This window comes from Polyodon spathula, chromosome 23 (genome assembly GCF_017654505.1).
Source record: "Polyodon spathula isolate WHYD16114869_AA chromosome 23, ASM1765450v1, whole genome shotgun sequence".
In the NCBI taxonomy this organism is placed as follows: Eukaryota; Metazoa; Chordata; class Actinopteri; order Acipenseriformes; family Polyodontidae; genus Polyodon; species Polyodon spathula.
In genome coordinates this window covers 209984-227618 of record NC_054556.1, presented here as the reverse complement: position 1 = coordinate 227618, position 17635 = coordinate 209984, and the positions used below count along the sequence as shown (strand labels likewise).

The following is a 17635-nucleotide window of genomic DNA, read 5'->3' as shown; positions in this document are numbered from 1 at the left end:
GAGGACTGGAGCGAGGTAAGAGGGGACGGAGGGGACGAGGTTAGGGGAGGGGATGGGGGGGACAGGTGGAGCTGAGGTAGAGGGGACGTGAGGGGACGAGTGTCTAGGGAGGGTAGGGGACGAGAGTGGAGGGGGGGGAGCGATACTCGAGGGACCGAGGTCTGACGTGGAGGGGAGGGGAGGGAGGGTGACTATTTGGGGACGAGGTGGAGCCCCCTAGAGGGTACCCACACCCTGGACGGGTAGGGACTCGGGGGGGACGAGGTGGAGCTCCGGTCTGCAGGGGAGGGGAGGGGATGGGTACGGGTGGCTGCTCCACCTCGCTCCATCTCCCCTCCCCTCCAGAGTCTGTCACAGGGAGCAGAGGGATTAGAGCACAGACCTTCTCCAGGTGGAAAGCGATTAGTCTGGAGCGATTATCACAGCGCTAATCCGCTGGATGAAGCGTTCCTAAACCAGACGTGACTTTTTATCTTTTTAAATATCAATTACCCCAGGCCTGGACTCATTGCAGCTCTAGAGCAATTCTTCATCCACACTAACGACGGCGTGGCTGCGACCCCCGTGTGTACCGAGCCCTTACTGAATGAAAGCGCTGCGCCGCGTCTGAGCGTCTGAAGCTGACGTCATTGCGGGTCTATTTAGAGTAACCGAAACCCCGCCCACCACCGACTCGCCCCTCCTCTCGGATATGACGCGGCGGTGTTCCCCTCTGCAGCAGATCGGATTCCAGGAGCTACCCGGAATCGAGTCGCGGGATCCGAGACAGGCTGCCCCCAGCGACCCGGTAACGAGAGGCAGGGAGGCGGGCGAGGACCGGGACAGGGGGGGGCAGGCGGGGACAGGCGGGCGAGGACCGGGACGGGGGGGGACAGGCGATAAGGGAGGCAGCAGGCTCCGGGCGGCCCTGTTTACATGCCAGTCCTCGGGCTGGTAGTGAGCCAGCAGCCGAGCTGGGGGAGGTGCGGTGCTTTTGGGGGTAGGGCTTGTGTTTTAAACGAAGCTTTCATCTCAAATCAAAGCGATAATCTGTTCATGCGTGGGGGCGCGCTTTGGGTTTTTTTCAGAGTGCTCGTCGTGTTTCTGTAAGTCATATTATTACTGAGCCCTGCCACAGTATAAGTGATATTCAAGCCCGTGTGCTCGCAGGCTGAGGCGCTGAGCGAGTTCGGTAACACGCTGGTATTCATGGTATCGTCACAGGCAGTGCTGCGCTTATGAAAACACAGCGTCATGCTTGCTGTGTAACTGAGTGGCACACGCACTGAAAGAGACTTGCTGTCTGGAGGGATTGCAAGTCAAAACAGTAACTGTTGTGTGGTAGATTATATCGGTGTAATACAGCGGCGGAGAGCTCAGGTTCTGCTCGATTCTGTTACTAGGAATCACAGGCTCTTTCTTGTTTGCTGTTTGACCTTTACTGTGGTCCCAGTTTTTTTCACAGGTAAAGATCTTCACCTAATTTTGTAATGCCAGTCCTTTCGTTGTCTCATTAATGAGACATCACTGGATTCATAAAGTTTTGGCAATGGAATGCACAGGATGTGAATGCAGACCAGTTCTGATTGGCTGAGAGGAGCTAGACTGTTTATAAACTGAGCAGACCACAGAGTTCTCTGCAGGGATGGAAAGACTCCGCCTCCTTCCAAGTCAGCTTAATGGATTCCAGGTTTTACTAGGAGCTGGATTAGCACCAGCATATCGGTAACAAGCTCAGGTGTGTTTCTTTAAACCCCTAGCAAAACCAGGACAGCATCACACTGCTATGCAATTGGAGTCTTATTTCCACGCAGAATCCTCAAGCTTCTAAAATCATTTTGTTATGTAGGAATGTGCGGCAGTCCCTGCACACTGACAGCATGCATTACAGATAACTTGAAGAGCAGGGCGGCACAGGCTGGTTTATATTACTGGAACTGAATAATTGATCTAAAGAAATCTGTAACGGTCAATCCTATCCCCTCTCTGCCTAACATCTGTCATTTCATTATGCAATAATAATAAAGAAAACATACCTTTTTATACAACATCCCGCCAGCACAGCGTCAGAAACATCCCGCCGGCACCCCGTCAGAAACAACATCCCGCCGCCCCCCCGTCAGAAACAACATCCCGCCGGCACCCCGTCAGAAACAACATCCCGCCGGCACCCCGTCAGAAACAACATCCCGCCGGCACCCCGTCAGAAACAACATCCCGCCGGCACCCCGTCAGAAACAACATCCCGCCGGCACCCCGTCAGAAACAACATCCCGCCGCCACCCCGTCAGAAACAACATCCCGCCGCCCCCCCGTCAGAAACAACATCCCGCCGGCACCCCGTCAGAAACAACATCCCGCCGGCACCCCGTCAGAAACAACATCCCGCCGCCACCCCGTCAGAAACAACATCCCGCCGCCCCCCCGTCAGAAACAACATCCCGCCGGCACCCCGTCAGAAACAACATCCCGCCGGCACCCCGTCAGAAACAACATCCCGCCGCCCCCCCGTCAGAAACAACATCCCGCCGGCACCCCGTCAGAAACAACATCCCACCGGCACCCTGTCAGAAACAACATCCCGCCGGCCCCCCGTCAGAAACAACATCCCGCCGCCCCCCTGTCAGAAACAACATCCCGCCGCCCCCCGTCAGAAACAACATCCCGCCGGCACCCCGTCAGAAACAACATCCCGCCGCCACCCCGTCAGAAACAACATCCCGCCGGCACCCCGTCAGAAACAACATCCCGCCGCCACCCCGTCAGAAACAACACCCCGTCAGAAACAACATCCCGCCGGCACCCCGTCAGAAACAACATCCCGCCGCCACCCCGTCAGAAACAACATCCCGCCGCCACCCCGTCAGAAACAACATCCCGCCGCCACCCCGTCAGAAACAACATCCCGCCGGCACCCCGTCAGAAACAACATCCCGCCGCCACCCCGTCAGAAACAACATCCCGCCGCCCCCCCGTCAGAAACAACATCCCGCCGGCACCCCGTCAGAAACAACATCCCGCCGCCACCCCGTCAGAAACAACATCCCGCCGCCACCCCGTCAGAAACAACATCCCGCCGCCACCCCGTCAGAAACAACATCCCGCCGCCACCCCGTCAGAAACAACATCCCGCCGCCCCCCGTCAGAAACAACATCCCGCCGCCACCCCGTCAGAAACAACATCCCGCCGGCACCCCGTCAGAAACAACATCCCGCCGCCACCCCGTCAGAAACAACATCCCGCCGCCACCCCGTCAGAAACAACATCCCGCCGGCACCCCGTCAGAAACAACATCCCGCCGGCACCCCGTCAGAAACAACATCCCGCCGCCACCCCGTCAGAAACAACATCCCGCCGCCCCCCCGTCAGAAACAACATCCCGCCGCCACCCCGTCAGAAACAACATCCCGCCGGCACCCCGTCAGAAACAACATCCCGCCGCCCCCCGTCAGAAACAACATCCCGCCGGCACCCCGTCAGAAACAACATCCCGCCGGCACCCCGTCAGAAACAACATCCCGCCGGCACCCCGTCAGAAACAACATCCCGCCGGCACCCCGTCAGAAACAACATCCCGCCGCCACCCCGTCAGAAACAACATCCCGCCGGCACCCCGTCAGAAACAACATCCCGCCGGCACCCCGTCAGAAACAACATCCCGCCGGCACCCCGTCAGAAACAACATCCCGCCGCCACCCCGTCAGAAACAACATCCCGCCGGCACCCCGTCAGAAACAACATCCCGCCGGCACCCCGTCAGAAACAACATCCCGCCGCCACCCCGTCAGAAACAACATCCCGCCGCCACCCCGTCAGAAACAACATCCCGCCGCCACCCCGTCAGAAACAACATCCCGCCGCCACCCCGTCAGAAACAACATCCCGCCGCCACCCCGTCAGAAACAACATCCCGCCGCCACCCCGTCAGAAACAACATCCCGCCGGCACCCCGTCAGAAACAACATCCCGCCGGCACCCCGTCAGAAACAACATCCCGCCGCCACCCCGTCAGAAACAACATCCCGCCGGCACCCCGTCAGAAACAACATCCCGCCGCCCCCCCGTCAGAAACAACATCCCGCCGGCACCCCGTCAGAAACAACATCCCGCCGCCCCCCTGTCAGAAACAACATCCCGCCGGCACCCTGTCAGAAACAACATCCCGCCGGCACCCTGTCAGAAACAACATCCCGCCGCCCCCCTGTCAGAAACAACATCCCGCCGCCCCCCCGTCAGAAACAACATCCCGCCGCCCCCCTGTCAGAAACAACATCCCGCCGCCCCCCTGTCAGAAACAACATCCCGCCGGCACCCCGTCAACAAGCTTTACAGTAAATTCAAATCAAGTAATATTGTGTCAAGCTTTATAGTCTGAATAATAATAACGCACAGTGCGGACAAGAATTTAAACATCTGTGGCTTTGTTTTTTTCAGTTGCGGGTCTCGTAGTTTTTCACCAAGCAGAGATGCAAAGCGGCTCTACTGTCTGTCACTGCACCGGGTACAGCACCTCATTCCATGCAAAGCGGCTGTACTGTCTGTCACTGCACCGGGTACAGCATCTCATTCCATGCAAAGCGGCTCTACTGTCTGTCATTGCACCGGGTACAGCACCTCATTCCATGCAAAGCGGCTCTACTGTCTGTCATTGCACTGGGTACAGCACCTCATTCCATGCAAAGCGGCTGTACTGTCTGTCACTGCACCGGGTACAGCACCTCATTCCATGCAAAGCGGCTCTACTGTCTGTCATTGCACCGGGTACAGCACCTCATCCCATGCAAAGCGGCTCTACTGTCTGTCACTGCACCGGGTACAGCACCTCATTCCATGCAAAGCGGCTCTACTGTCTGTCACTGCACCGGGTACAGCACCTCATTCCATGCAAAGCGGCTCTACTGTCTGTCACTGCACCGGGTACAGCATCTCATTCCATGCAAAGCGGCTGTACTGTCTGTCATTGCACCGGGTACAGCACCTCATTCCATGCAAAGCGGCTGTACTGTCTGTCATTGCACTGGGTACAGCACCTCATTCCATGCAAAGCGGCTCTACTGTCTGTCATTGCACTGGGTACAGCACCTCATTCCATGCAAAGCGGCTGTACTGTCTGTCATTGCACTGGGTACAGCACCTCATTCCATGCAAAGCGGCTGTACTGTCTGTCATTGCACTGGGTACAGCACCTCATTCCATGCAAAGCGGCTCTACTGTCTGTCATTGCACCGGGTACAGCACCTCATTCCATGCAAAGCGGCTCTACTGTCTGTCATTGCACCGGGTACAGCACCTCATTCCATGCAAAGCGGCTCTACTGTCTGTCACTGCACCGGGTACAGCACCTCATTCCATGCAAAGCGGCTCTACTGTCTGTCACTGCACCGGGTACAGCACCTCATTCCATGCAAAGCGGCTCTACTGTCTGTCACTGCACCGGGTACAGCACCTCATTCCATGCAAAGCGGCTCTACTGTCTGTCACTGCACCGGGTACAGCACCTCATCCCATGCAAAGCGGCTCTACTGTCTGTCACTGCACCGGGTACAGCACCTCATCCCATGCAAAGCGGCTCTACTGTCTGTCACTGCACCGGGTACAGCACCTCATCCCATGCAAAGCGGCTCTACTGTCTGTCACTGCACCGGGTACAGCACCTCATCCCATGCAAAGCGGCTCTACTGTCTGTCACTGCACCGGGTACAGCACCTCATTCCATGCAAAGCGGCTCTACTGTCTGTCATTGCACCGGGTACAGCACCTCATTCCATGCAAAGCGGCTCTACTGTCTGTCACTGCACCGGGTACAGCACCTCATTCCATGCAAAGCGGCTCTACTGTCTGTCATTGCACTGGGTACAGCACCTCATTCCATGCAAAGCGGCTCTACTGTCTGTCACTGCACCGGGTACAGCACCTCATTCCATGCAAAGCGGCTGTACTGTCTGTCATTGCACCGGGTACAGCACCTCATTCCATGCAAAGCGGCTGTACTGTCTGTCACTGCACCGGGTACAGCACCTCATTCCATGCAAAGCGGCTCTACTGTCTGTCATTGCACCGGGTACAGCACCTCATTCCATGCAAAGCGGCTCTACTGTCTGTCACTGCACCGGGTACAGCACCTCATTCCATGCAAAGCGGCTCTACTGTCTGTCACTGCACCGGGTACAGCACCTCATTCCATGCAAAGCGGCTCTACTGTCTGTCACTGCACCGGGTACAGCACCTCATCCCATGCAAAGCGGCTCTACTGTCTGTCACTGCACCGGGTACAGCACCTCATTCCATGCAAAGCGGCTCTACTGTCTGTCACTGCACCGGGTACAGCACCTCATTCCATGCAAAGCGGCTCTACTGTCTGTCACTGCACCGGGTACAGCACCTCATTCCATGCAAAGCGGCTCTACTGTCTGTCACTGCACCGGGTACAGCACCTCATTCCATGCAAAGCGGCTCTACTGTCTGTCACTGCACCGGGTACAGCACCTCATTCCATGCAAAGCGGCTGTACTGTCTGTCACTGCACCGGGTACAGCACCTCATTCCATGCAAAGCGGCTCTACTGTCTGTCACTGCACCGGGTACAGCACCTCATTCCATGCAAAGCGGCTCTACTGTCTGTCATTGCACCGGGTACAGCACCTCATTCCATGCAAAGCGGCTCTACTGTCTGTCACTGCACCGGGTACAGCATCTCATTCCATGCAAAGCGGCTCTACTGTCTGTCACTGCACCGGGTACAGCACCTCATTCCATGCAAAGCGGCTGTACTGTCTGTCATTGCACTGGGTACAGCACCTCATTCCATGCAAAGCGGCTGTACTGTCTGTCACTGCACCGGGTACAGCACCTCATTCCATGCAAAGCGGCTATACTGTCTGTCACTGCACCGGGTACAGCACCTCATTCCATGCAAAGCGGCTGTACTGTCTGTCACTGCACCGGGTACAGCACCTCATTCCATGCAGTCAGTTTGTTCTGAAATGATTTTAGATGCACATTCCTGATTCTTCCAAGCAGAGTATTTTAGCATGGCTAGTATAGCGTGGTTTTCATCTCTATATGTGCTTGATTCTTATACCTGTAATTCTTCTAAACGGACTGCACTGTATCTGAAGCTAGCAGGATGGCTGAGTTGTGTGCCGCAGAGCAGACTCGATGCTGAATGAAATCCAACCACACACAAAGTGCTTTTAAAAAAAAAAAATAATAATAATTTGGTTGAATCCAAAGTAAAATTGATGGTTGTTGTTGTTGTTATTATACAATGTATTTTAAAATGCTCTCTTGTAATTTGCTGGTCTTGTTTAATTTGTATTGGTTGCCATTGTATTCCGCGGATTATTGTGCCGTCTTCTGTAACAGATTGAAGTTTGCCTGAGTTTTGTAAGCAGAGCCGTCATTTTTCATTTCATGTTTTTTGTTTTGGTGAAGCTGTGCTGCAGGGTGTGCTTCGTAAGAGTGGAAGGTGTGCTGTTGCAGCTGCTCTGCGGAGGCATCGTTTCTCATCTCTGCCGTGCAGTGCAGCAGGTGGAGGTTATAATACACAGTGTTAGAGTGGAAGGTATGCTGTTGCAGCTGCTCTGCGGAGGCATCGTTTCTCTTCTCTGCCGTGCAGTGCAGCAGGTGGAGGTTATAATACACAGTGTTAGAGTGGAAGGTGTGCTATTGCAGCTGCTCTGCGGAGGCATTGTTTCTCATCTCTGCCGTGCAGTGCAGCAGGTGGAGGTTATAATACACAGTGTTAGAGTGGAAGGTGTGCTGTTGCAGCTGCTCTGCGGAGGCATCGTTTCTCTTCTCTGCCGTGCAGTGCAGCAGGTGGAGGTTATAATACACAGTGTTAGAGTGGAAGGTGTGCTGTTGCAGCTGCTCTGCGGAGGCATCGTTTCTCATCTCTGCCGTGCAGTGCAGCAGGTGGAGGTTATAATACACAGTGTTAGAGTGGAAGGTGTGCTGTTGCAGCTGCTCTGCGGAGGCATCGTTTCTCTTCTCTGCCGTGCAGTGCAGCAGGTGGAGGTTATAATACACAGTGTTAGAGTGGAAGGTGTGCTGTTGCAGCTGCTCTGCGGAGGCATCGTTTCTCATCTCTGCCGTGCAGTGCAGCAGGTGGAGGTTATAATACACAGTGTTAGAGTGGAAGATGTGCTGTTGCAGCTGCTCTGCGGAGGCATCGTTTCTCATCTCTGCCGTGCAGTGCAGCAGGTGGAGGTTATAATACACAGTGTTAGAGTGGAAGGTGTGCTGTTGCAGCTGCTCTGCGGAGGCATCGTTTCTCATCTCTGCCGTGCAGTGCAGCAGGTGGAGGTTATAATACACAGTGTTAGAGTGGAAGGTGTGCTGTTGCAGCTGCTCTGCGGAGGCATCGTTTCTCTTCTCTGCCGTGCAGTGCAGCAGGTGGAGGTTATAATACACAGTGTTAGAGTGGAAGGTGTGCTGTTGCAGCTGCTCTGCGGAGGCATCGTTTCTCTTCTCTGCCGTGCAGTGCAGCAGGTGGAGGTTATAATACACAGTGTTAGAGTGGAAGGTGTGCTGTTGCAGCTGCTCTGCGGAGGCATCGTTTCTCATCTCTGCCGTGCAGTGCAGCAGGTGGAGGTTATAATACACAGTGTTAGAGTGGAAGGTGTGCTGTTGCAGCTGCTCTGCGGAGGCATCGTTTCTCATCTCTGCCGTGCAGTGCAGCAGGTGGAGGTTATAATACACAGTGTTAGAGTGGAAGGTGTGCTGTTGCAGCTGCTCTGCGGAGGCATCGTTTCTCTTCTCTGCCGTGCAGTGCAGCAGGTGGAGGTTATAATACACAGTGTTAGAGTGGAAGGTGTGCTGTTGCAGCTGCTCTTCGGAGGCATCGTTTCTCTTCTCTGCCGTGCAGTGCAGCAGGTGGAGGTTATAATACAGTGTTAGAGTGGAAGGTGTGCTGTTGCAGCTGCTCTGCAGAGGCATCGTTTCTCATCTCTGCTGTGCAGTGCAGCAGGTGGAGGTTATAATACACAGTGTTAGAGTGGAAGGTGTGCTGTTGCAGCTGCTCTGCGGAGGCATCGTTTCTCTTCTCTGCCGTGCAGTGCAGCAGGTGGAGGTTATAATACACAGTGTTAGAGTGGAAGGTGTGCTGTTGCAGCTGCTCTGCGGAGGCATCGTTTCTCTTCTCTGCTTTGCAGTGCAGCAGGTGGAGGTTATAATACAGTGTTAGAGTGGAAGGTGTGCTGTTGCAGCTGCTCTGCGGAGGCATCGTTTCTCTTCTCTGCCGTGCAGTGCAGCAGGTGGAGGTTATAATACACAGTGTTAGAGTGGAAGGTGTGCTGTTGCAGCTGCTCTGCGGAGGCATCGTTTCTCTTCTCTGCCGTGCAGTGCAGCAGGTGGAGGTTATAATACACAGTGTTAGAGTGGAAGGTGTGCTGTTGCAGCTGCTCTGCGGAGGCATCGTTTCTCTTCTCTGCCGTGCAGTGCAGCAGGTGGAGGTTATAATACAGTGTTAGAGTGGAAGGTGTGCTGTTGCAGCTGCTCTGCGGAGGCATCGTTTCTCTTCTCTGCCGTGCAGTGCAGCAGGTGGAGGTTATAATACACAGTGTTAGAGTGGAAGGTGTGCTGTTGCAGCTGCTCTGCGGAGGCATCGTTTCTCTTCTCTGCTTTGCAGTGCAGCAGGTGGAGGTTATAATACACAGTGTTAGAGTGGAAGGTGTGCTGTTGCAGCTGCTCTGCGGAGGCATCGTTTCTCTTCTCTGCTGTGCAGTGCAGCAGGTGGAGGTTATAATACACAGTGTTAGAGTGGAAGATGTGCTGTTGCAGCTGCTCTGCGGAGGCATCGTTTCTCTTCTCTGCTGTGCAGTGCAGCAGGTGGAGGTTATAATACACAGTGTTAGAGTGGAAGGTGTGCTGTTGCAGCTGCTCTGCGGAGGCATCGTTTCTCTTCTCTGCCGTGCAGTGCAGCAGGTGGAGGTTATAATACACAGTGTTAGAGTGGAAGGTGTGCTGTTGCAGCTGCTCTGCGGAGGCATCGTTTCTCTTCTCTGCCGTGCAGTGCAGCAGGTGGAGGTTATAATACACAGTGTTAGAGTGGAAGGTGTGCTGTTGCAGCTGCTCTGCGGAGGCATCGTTTCTCTTCTCTGCCGTGCAGTGCAGCAGGTGGAGGTTATAATACACAGTGTTTCACAGCAAGTGGCCAGACAGCTTAATGTCACATTGTAGATTTTTTTTTTTTTTTTCTTTTTTACAGAAGTGTTTTTACTGGTACGAATTCAAAATGTTATTTTTGTGTCACTGTGTTGTAAAGCACTGTAGAAGTTGCTGTCACACACACAGTATATTGCTACACTATTCTTTGTATTCATTTTCTGAAGTAAATGCAACAAGTAAACAATCATTCTGTAACCTCTGGAATTCTACACCAGTTTAAATGAGGCTCCATGTCTCAGTTTTCAATGGCTAACCTTATTGTCTCTGTCCTAGCGGTATCTTGAGTGGTGTCCTCAGGTCCTGGTTTCTGTGCTGTGCTTGGTTTGCAGAGATAGAAATAAGACTCCTGTTGTGGAGCAGTTTCACCCTTTCCAGGTTTTAGTGCATGCTTGTTTAGCCCTAGTGTGAAGTAGCAAGCTCAGGTGTGGCTTATTAGACTCGTAGCCAAACCAGGACTGGATCAAACTGCTGTGCAGTGGGAGTCTTATTGTCATCCCTGTGTTAAAATTCCTGAATAACAGTAGGGAGTCTTATTGGTCATCCCTCACCTTAAAACCAGGAACTGGACGACACGTGCCCTCAGAATCTTATTGTCAGGGACCCAATTGTTAAAACCAGTTTTTACTGGATCAAACTTCTAGGGACTGTGCAGCGACACGTCTTATTCACAATCCAGTAGGGACACATAAAACCAGGACTGGATCAAACTGCTGTGCAGTGGGAGTCTTATTTCCCACTGTGGTTTGGCTTGACTGGCTCCAGTGCTTTCTGACCCTGTGTAAGGCTGTATACAACTAGAAAAGAATGACTCTTCTCTCTCTGTGTGTCACTCTGTTTCTTCCCCAGTGAATCTTCACAGCAGCATCGATAGCAGATGAGTGTGCGGGGAGCTGTGCTGCTGAGTTCCTAGACCCTCTGATAGAGGCTACTGGGAGTTGTAGTTTTCCTGGCCTGGCCCTTGTGTGCGGGAGAGGAGAGGAGAGGGAACGTTTTGCACTGTTAGCAGCGGCTGTTGGCGGCACGCCTGTTATGTCAGTGGACATGAACAGCCAGGGCTCCGAGAGTAACGAGGACTTCGATGGCAATTCTGAGGAGGAGGAGGAGGAGGACCTGGGGGACATCGCTGATTATTACGAGGGCGTCGCAGGAGACATGGAGCAGCAGGGGGCTGACGCCTTCGACCCCGAGGAGTACCTGTTCACCTGCCTCACCTACCGGGAGAGCCAGAGAGTGCTGAGTGAGCAGGTGAACAGCATGGCCTCCGCACTCAAGGTGAGAGGGAGAGAGTGCTGAGTGAGCAGGTGAACAGCAGGGCCTCCGCACTCAAGGTGAGAGGGAGAGAGTGCTGAGTGAGCAGGTGAACAGCAGGGCCTCCGCACTCAAGGTGAGAGGGAGAGAGTGCTGAGTGAGCAGGTGAACAGCAGGGCCTCCGCACTCAAGGTGAGAGGGAGAGAGTGCTGAGTGAGCAGGTGAACAGCATGGCCTCCGCACTCAAGGTGAGAGGGAGAGAGTGCTGAGTGAGCAGGTGAACAGCATGGCCTCCGCACTCAAGGTGAGAGGGAGAGAGTGCTGAGTGAGCAGGTGAACAGCATGGCCTCCGCACTCAAGGTGAGAGGGAGAGAGTGCTGAGTGAGCAGGTGAACAGCATGGTCTCCGCACTCAAGGTGAGAGGGAGAGAGTGCTGAGTGAGCAGGTGAACAGCATGGCCTCCGCACTCAAGGTGAGAGGGAGAGAGTGCTGAGTGAGCAGGTGAACAGCATGGCCTCCGCACTCAAGGTGAGAGGGAGAGAGTGCTGAGTGAGCAGGTGAACAGCATGGCCTCCGCACTCAAGGTGAGAGGGAGAGAGTGCTGAGTGAGCAGGTGAACAGCATGGCCTCCGCACTCAAGGTGAGAGGGAGAGAGTGCTGAGTGAGCAGGTGAACAGCAGGGCCTCTGCACTCAAGGTGAGAGGGAGAGAGTGCTGAGTGAGCAGGTGAACAGCAGGGCCTCCGCACTCAAGGTGAGAGGGAGAGAGTGCTGAGTGAGCAGGTGAACAGCAGGGCCTCCGCACTCAAGGTGAGAGGGAGAGAGTGCTGAGTGAGCAGGTGAACAGCAGGGCCTCCGCACTCAAGGTGAGAGGGAGAGAGTGCTGAGTGAGCAGGTGAACAGCAGGGCCTCCGCACTCAAGGTGAGAGGGAGAGAGTGCTGAGTGAGCAGGTGAACAGCAGGGCCTCCGCACTCAAGGTGAGAGGGAGAGAGTGCTGAGTGAGCAGGTGAACAGCATTCCAGTTTGGAGAGAGAGGGGGGAAGGGGCTGAGTACACCAGTTCTGTCAGCTGGCTGTCATGTATTTCTTGTCCCTGCTGGCCTGTCACTCTGGCTGGTTAGCAGAGTGTCTGTCTGGCAGGTTTATTTTGGGTTCTGCGTTAAACACGCCCTCGCCCTCTCTCTGGCAGCGGCACTTCCCCAGAGTAAAAATAATATTTTACCAGCTCGACAAAGGCGCTGGGAAACAAGCTGGCAGACGAGGAATGAAAGCACAGTCGCTCGGGCTGGAGTTATGAATGCATTCAAATCCCCTTTGCTACACAGGTGAGTGAGTCTTCTCTTTCTGTTGTACATCTCACCGGTGTGTCGCTCTGCTTGTGTTTTCAGGTCCTGCCTTCAGTAGCTAAACTGGTCCTAGTGCATTTCCACTGGCAGCTGACTGATATCCTGGAGAGGTAGGCACTCTGTTTAACTGAGTGTCTCTGCAGAGCAGGGAGCTCCTCACTCCTCTGTAACCGGTCAACACACACTGGAATGAGCTCAAGCAGGATAATTAAAGAATCGCTTGCATTGTATCTCCTATACTAACTTGTATATAAAACAAGTTTTCACTGTGTGCTGCAGACTGCGTGTTGACTGTGCTGCAGACTGCGTGTTGTCTCTGTGTGTTTGATGCTGGGTAACCCTGTCTGTGTTGTCGCTGTGTGTTTGATGCTGGGTAACCCTGTCTGTGTTGTCGCTGTGTGTTTGATGCTGGGTAACCCTGTCTGTGTTGTCTCTGTGTGTTTGATGCTGGGTAACCCTGTCTGTGTTGTCGCTGTGTGTTTGATGCTGGGTAACCCTGTCTGTGTTGTCTCTGTGTGTTTGATGCTGGGTAACCCTGTCTGTGTTGTCGCTGTGTGTTTGATGCTGGGTAACCCTGTCTGTGTTGTCGCTGTGTGTTTGATGCTGGGTAACCCTGTCTCTGTGTTGTCTCTGTGTGTTTGATGCTGGGTAACCCTGTCTGTGTTGTCTCTGTGTGTTTGATGCTGGGTAACCCTGTCTGTGTTGTCGCTGTGTGTTTGATGCTGGGTAACCCTGTCTGTGTTGTCGCTGTGTGTTTGATGCTGGGTAACCCTGTCTGTGTTGTCGCTGTGTGTTTGATGCTGGGTAACCCTGTCTGTGTTGTCGCTGTGTGTTTGATGCTGGGTAACCCTGTCTGTGTTGTCGCTGTGTGTTTGATGCTGGGTAACCCTGGCTCTGTGTTGTCGCTGTGTGTTTGATGCTGGGTAACCCTGTCTGTGTTGTCTCTGTGTGTTTGATGCTGGGTAACCCTGTCTGTGTTGTCGCTGTGTGTTTGATGCTGGGTAACCCTGTCTGTGTTGTCTCTGTGTGTTTGATGCTGGGTAACCCTGTCTGTGTTGTCGCTGTGTGTTTGATGCTGGGTAACCCTGTCTGTGTTGTCGCTGTGTGTTTGATGCTGGGTAACCCTGTCTGTGTTGTCTCTGTGTGTTTGATGCTGGGTAACCCTGTCTGTGTTGTCGCTGTGTGTTTGATGCTGGGTAACCCTGTCTGTGTTGTCGCTGTGTGTTTGATGCTGGGTAACCCTGTCTGTGTTGTCGCTGTGTGTTTGATGCTGGGTAACCCTGTCTGTGTTGTCGTTGTGTGTTTGATGCTGGGTAACCCTGTCTGTGTTGTCGCTGTGTGTTTGATGCTGGGTAACCCTGTCTGTGTTGTCTCTGTGTGTTTGATGCTGGGTAACCCTGTCTGTGTTGTCGCTGTGTGTTTGATGCTGGGTAACCCTGTCTGTGTTGTCTCTGTGTGTTTGATGCTGGGTAACCCTGTCTGTGTTGTCGCTGTGTGTTTGATGCTGGGTAACCCTGTCTGTGTTGTCGTTGTGTGTTTGATGCTGTGTAACCCTGGCTCTGTGTTGTCGTTGTGTGTTTGATGCTGTGTAACCCTGGCTCTGTGTTTGATGCTGTGTAACCTTGTCTCTGTGTTGTCGTTGTGTGTTTGATGCACAGTAACCCTGGCTGTGTTTGATGCTGTGTAACCCTGGCTCTGTGTTTGATGCTGTGTAACCCTGGCTCTGTGTTGTCGTTGTGTGTTTGATGCACAGTAACCCTGGCTGTGTTTGATGCTGTGTAACCTTGGCTCTGTGTTGTCGTTGTGTGTTTGATGCTGTGTAACCCTGGCTCTGTGTTTGATGCTGTGTAACCTTGGCTCTGTGTTGTCGTTGTGTGTTTGATGCTGTGTAACCCTGGCTCTGTGTTTGATGCTGTGTAACCTTGGCTCTGTGTTTGTCGTTGTGTGTTTGATGCACAGTAACCCTGGCTCTGTGTTTGATGCTGTGTAACCCTGGCTCTGTGTTTGATGCTGTGTAACCCTGGCTCTGTGTTGTCGTTGTGTGTTTGATGCACAGTAACCCTGGCTGTGTTTGATGCTGTGTAACCCTGGCTCTGTGTTTCAGGCACAAGTCCAATTCCACACAGCTGCTGCTGGATGCACAGGTGCAGGCTGCCCCCTGTAACCCTGTAAGTGCGCACGCTGTGAGTATTCATTCGCTCATTCATTTGTTTGTCTGTAAAGTCTGGATTTGTGTGCTGAAAGGTGTGTTTTGCATTGCTGTTGTCCTGTGCTAGGCGCCCCCTCACTCCTCTCTGCACTGCGGAGTCTGCCTGCAGCTCGTCAGGAAGGAGAGCCTGCTCTCCCTGCCCTGCCAGCACCCCTTCTGCAAGAGCTGCTGGGAGCAGCACTCCACTGTGCTGGTCAAGGACGGGGTGGGAGTCGGTGAGTCTGTACAGAGAGCCTGGGACAGGACACTAGTGTGTGTAGAGACTCTGGGACAGGACAGGACACTAGTGTGTGTAGAGACCCTGGGACGGGACACTAGTGTGTATAGTGCCTTTCGTGGCTATTCTGTTTAAAAGACAGGGTGGGAGTAGGTGAGACTCGAACCCAGGACAGTACTGGGCTACAGAGTAGTTTATATGGCGTCTTGAACTTGAACCCGGGCCAGGACTTGGCAGCTGGTTGTGGGCGCGTGTTGCATATTTCTCTTTGATCCTGTTAATTGCACTGTTGCTTGATGCACCCGTTGACTCGCTGGACCCCCTCTCCCCCCTGAAGGAATCTCCTGCATGGCTCGGGGGTGCCCGCTGCGCATGCCAGAGGACTTCGTGCTCCCGCTGCTGCCGAGCGAAGAGCTGAGAGAGAAATACCGGCGCTACCTCTTCAGGGACTCCGTGGAGGTGAGGGGGGCTGTCTGCAGGGTGAGAGAGGGGCTGTCTGCAGGGTGAGAGAGGGGCTGTCTGCAGGGTGAGAGAGGGGCTGTCTGCAGGGTGAGAGACAGAGAGTTTCTGTGTGAGAGAGGGGCTGTCTGCAGGGTGAGAGACAGAGAGTTTCTGGGTGAGAGAGGGGCTGTCTGCAGGGTAAGGGTCTGTTTGTCTCTCTAACCCTGCACTCTCCTCTCCCGTCAGAGTCACTACCAGCTGCAGCTGTGTCCGGGAGCAGACTGCCCCATCGTGATCCAGGTGCAGGAGCCACGGGCTCGCAGAGTGCAGTGCAGCCGCTGCAGTGAGGTCTTCTGGTGAGAGAGACGCTGAGGGATACACACAGACTGAGAAATACACAAAGACTGAGAAATACACACACAGAGATATTCACACAGCCACACTGCAGCGAGGTCTGCTGGTGAGTCACAGAGTGACACACACACACAGATACACACAGAGATAATACCCCAGACGTTCACAGAGCCACACTGCAGCGAGGTCTGCTGGGAGTAAAGGTTCTCTAATGCATTGTATCTTCAGCAATAATTGTTCAACCTGTCATGCCCATAAAGTATTTCAAGTTGAACTTCACTTTGATTAGCCTGAAATGAGTCTTCCTCCAGCCGCTGGGTTAGGAAAGTCTGGGAGTGGTTCTCCATTACCTGAAGAGTTTCTGTCTCTGTGACCTGCTTTCAGCTTCAAGTGTCGTCAGATGTACCACGCCCCCACGGACTGTGCAACCATCAGGAAGTGGCTGACGAAATGTGCCGACGACTCTGAGACAGCCAACTACATCAGCGCACACACTAAAGACGTGAGAGCTCAGGAAACACTGCTAACAGAGCAGGGCTGGGAGGGAGGGAGTCAGTGTGGAGCGGAGGGGCTGGGAGGGAGACAGTGTGTAGTGGAGAGAGCTGAGGGGCTGGAAGGGGAGGAAAGGGAGTAGGCATTGTGCGAGAGTCTAGCCGTGGCCCCCCGGACCTCCCTGTGGACGGCCCGACCCTGGAGGGAGCACGTGTCGACGAGGGGCTGGGAGGGACTGCTCGTGTGGAGGAGTTTCCCTCCCTAGTGTGGAGCTGAGGGGCTGGGAGGAGGCAGTGTGGAGCTGAGGGGCTGGGAGGGAGGAGGCAGTGTGGAGCTGAGGGGCTGGGAGGAGAGTGTGGAGCTGAGGGGCTGGGAGGGAGGGCGTGTGGAGCTGAGGGGCTGGGAGGAGAGTGTGGAGCTGAGGGGCTGGGAGGAAGCAGTGTGGAGCTGAGGGGCTGGGAGGAAGCAGTGTGGAGCTGAGGGGCTGGGAGGAAGCAGTGTGGAGCTGAGGGGCTGGGAGGAAGCAGTGTGGAGCTGAGGGGCTGGGAGGAGCAGTGTGGAGCTGAGGGGCTGGGAGGAAGCAGTGTGGAGCTGAGGGGCTGGGAGGAAGCAGTGTGGAGCTGAGGGGCTGGGAGGAAGCAGTGTGGAGCTGAGGGGCTGGGAGGAAGCAGTGTGGAGCTGAGGGGCTGGGAGGAAGCAGTGTGGAGCTGAGGGGCTGGGAGGAAGCAGTGTGGAGCTGAGGGGCTGGGAGGAGCAGTGTGGAGCTGAGGGGCTGGGAGGAAGCAGTGTGGAGCTGAGGGGCTGGGAGGGAAGGAGGCAGTGTGGAGCGGTGTGGCTGGGAGGAGAGTGTGGATCGGGGGGGGCTGGGAGGGAAGGAGGCAGTGTGGAGCGGTGTGGCTGGGAGGAGAGTGTGGATCGGGGGGGCTGGGAGGGAAGGAGGCAGTGTGGAGCGGTGTGGCTGGGAGGAGAGTGTGGAGCGGAGGGGCTGGGAGGAAGCAGTGTGGAGCTGAGGGGCTGGGAGGAGAGTGTGGAGCTGAGGGGCTGGGAGGAGGCAGTGTGGAGCTGAGGGGCTGGGAGGAGGCAGTGTGGAGCTGAGGGGCTGGGAGGAGAGTGTGGAGCTGAGGGGCTGGGAGGGAAGGAGGCAGTGTGGAGCGGTGTGGCTGGGAGGAGAGTGTGGAGCGGG

General features: G+C 54.7%; 1 protein-coding gene across 4 annotated transcripts in view; it reads left to right on the top strand.

The window, feature by feature from the left end:
• Positions 1–680: 680 nt before the first annotated feature.
• Positions 681–17635, top strand: part of arih2 (ariadne homolog 2 (Drosophila)) — a 24693-nt gene continuing 7738 nt past the window's right edge. Inside the window, exons 1-8 of one of the 4 annotated variants that reach the window (XM_041224397.1) lie at positions 681–787; positions 10994–11419; positions 12782–12849; positions 14844–14907; positions 15016–15163; positions 15503–15624; positions 15853–15962; positions 16345–16462. In XM_041224397.1, the coding sequence (XP_041080331.1) occupies positions 11177–11419; positions 12782–12849; positions 14844–14907; positions 15016–15163; positions 15503–15624; positions 15853–15962; positions 16345–16462 (873 nt within the window). In that variant the 5' untranslated portion in view covers positions 681–787; positions 10994–11176. The other 3 variants (XM_041224395.1, XM_041224396.1, XM_041224398.1) reach the window with 3 other exon arrangements.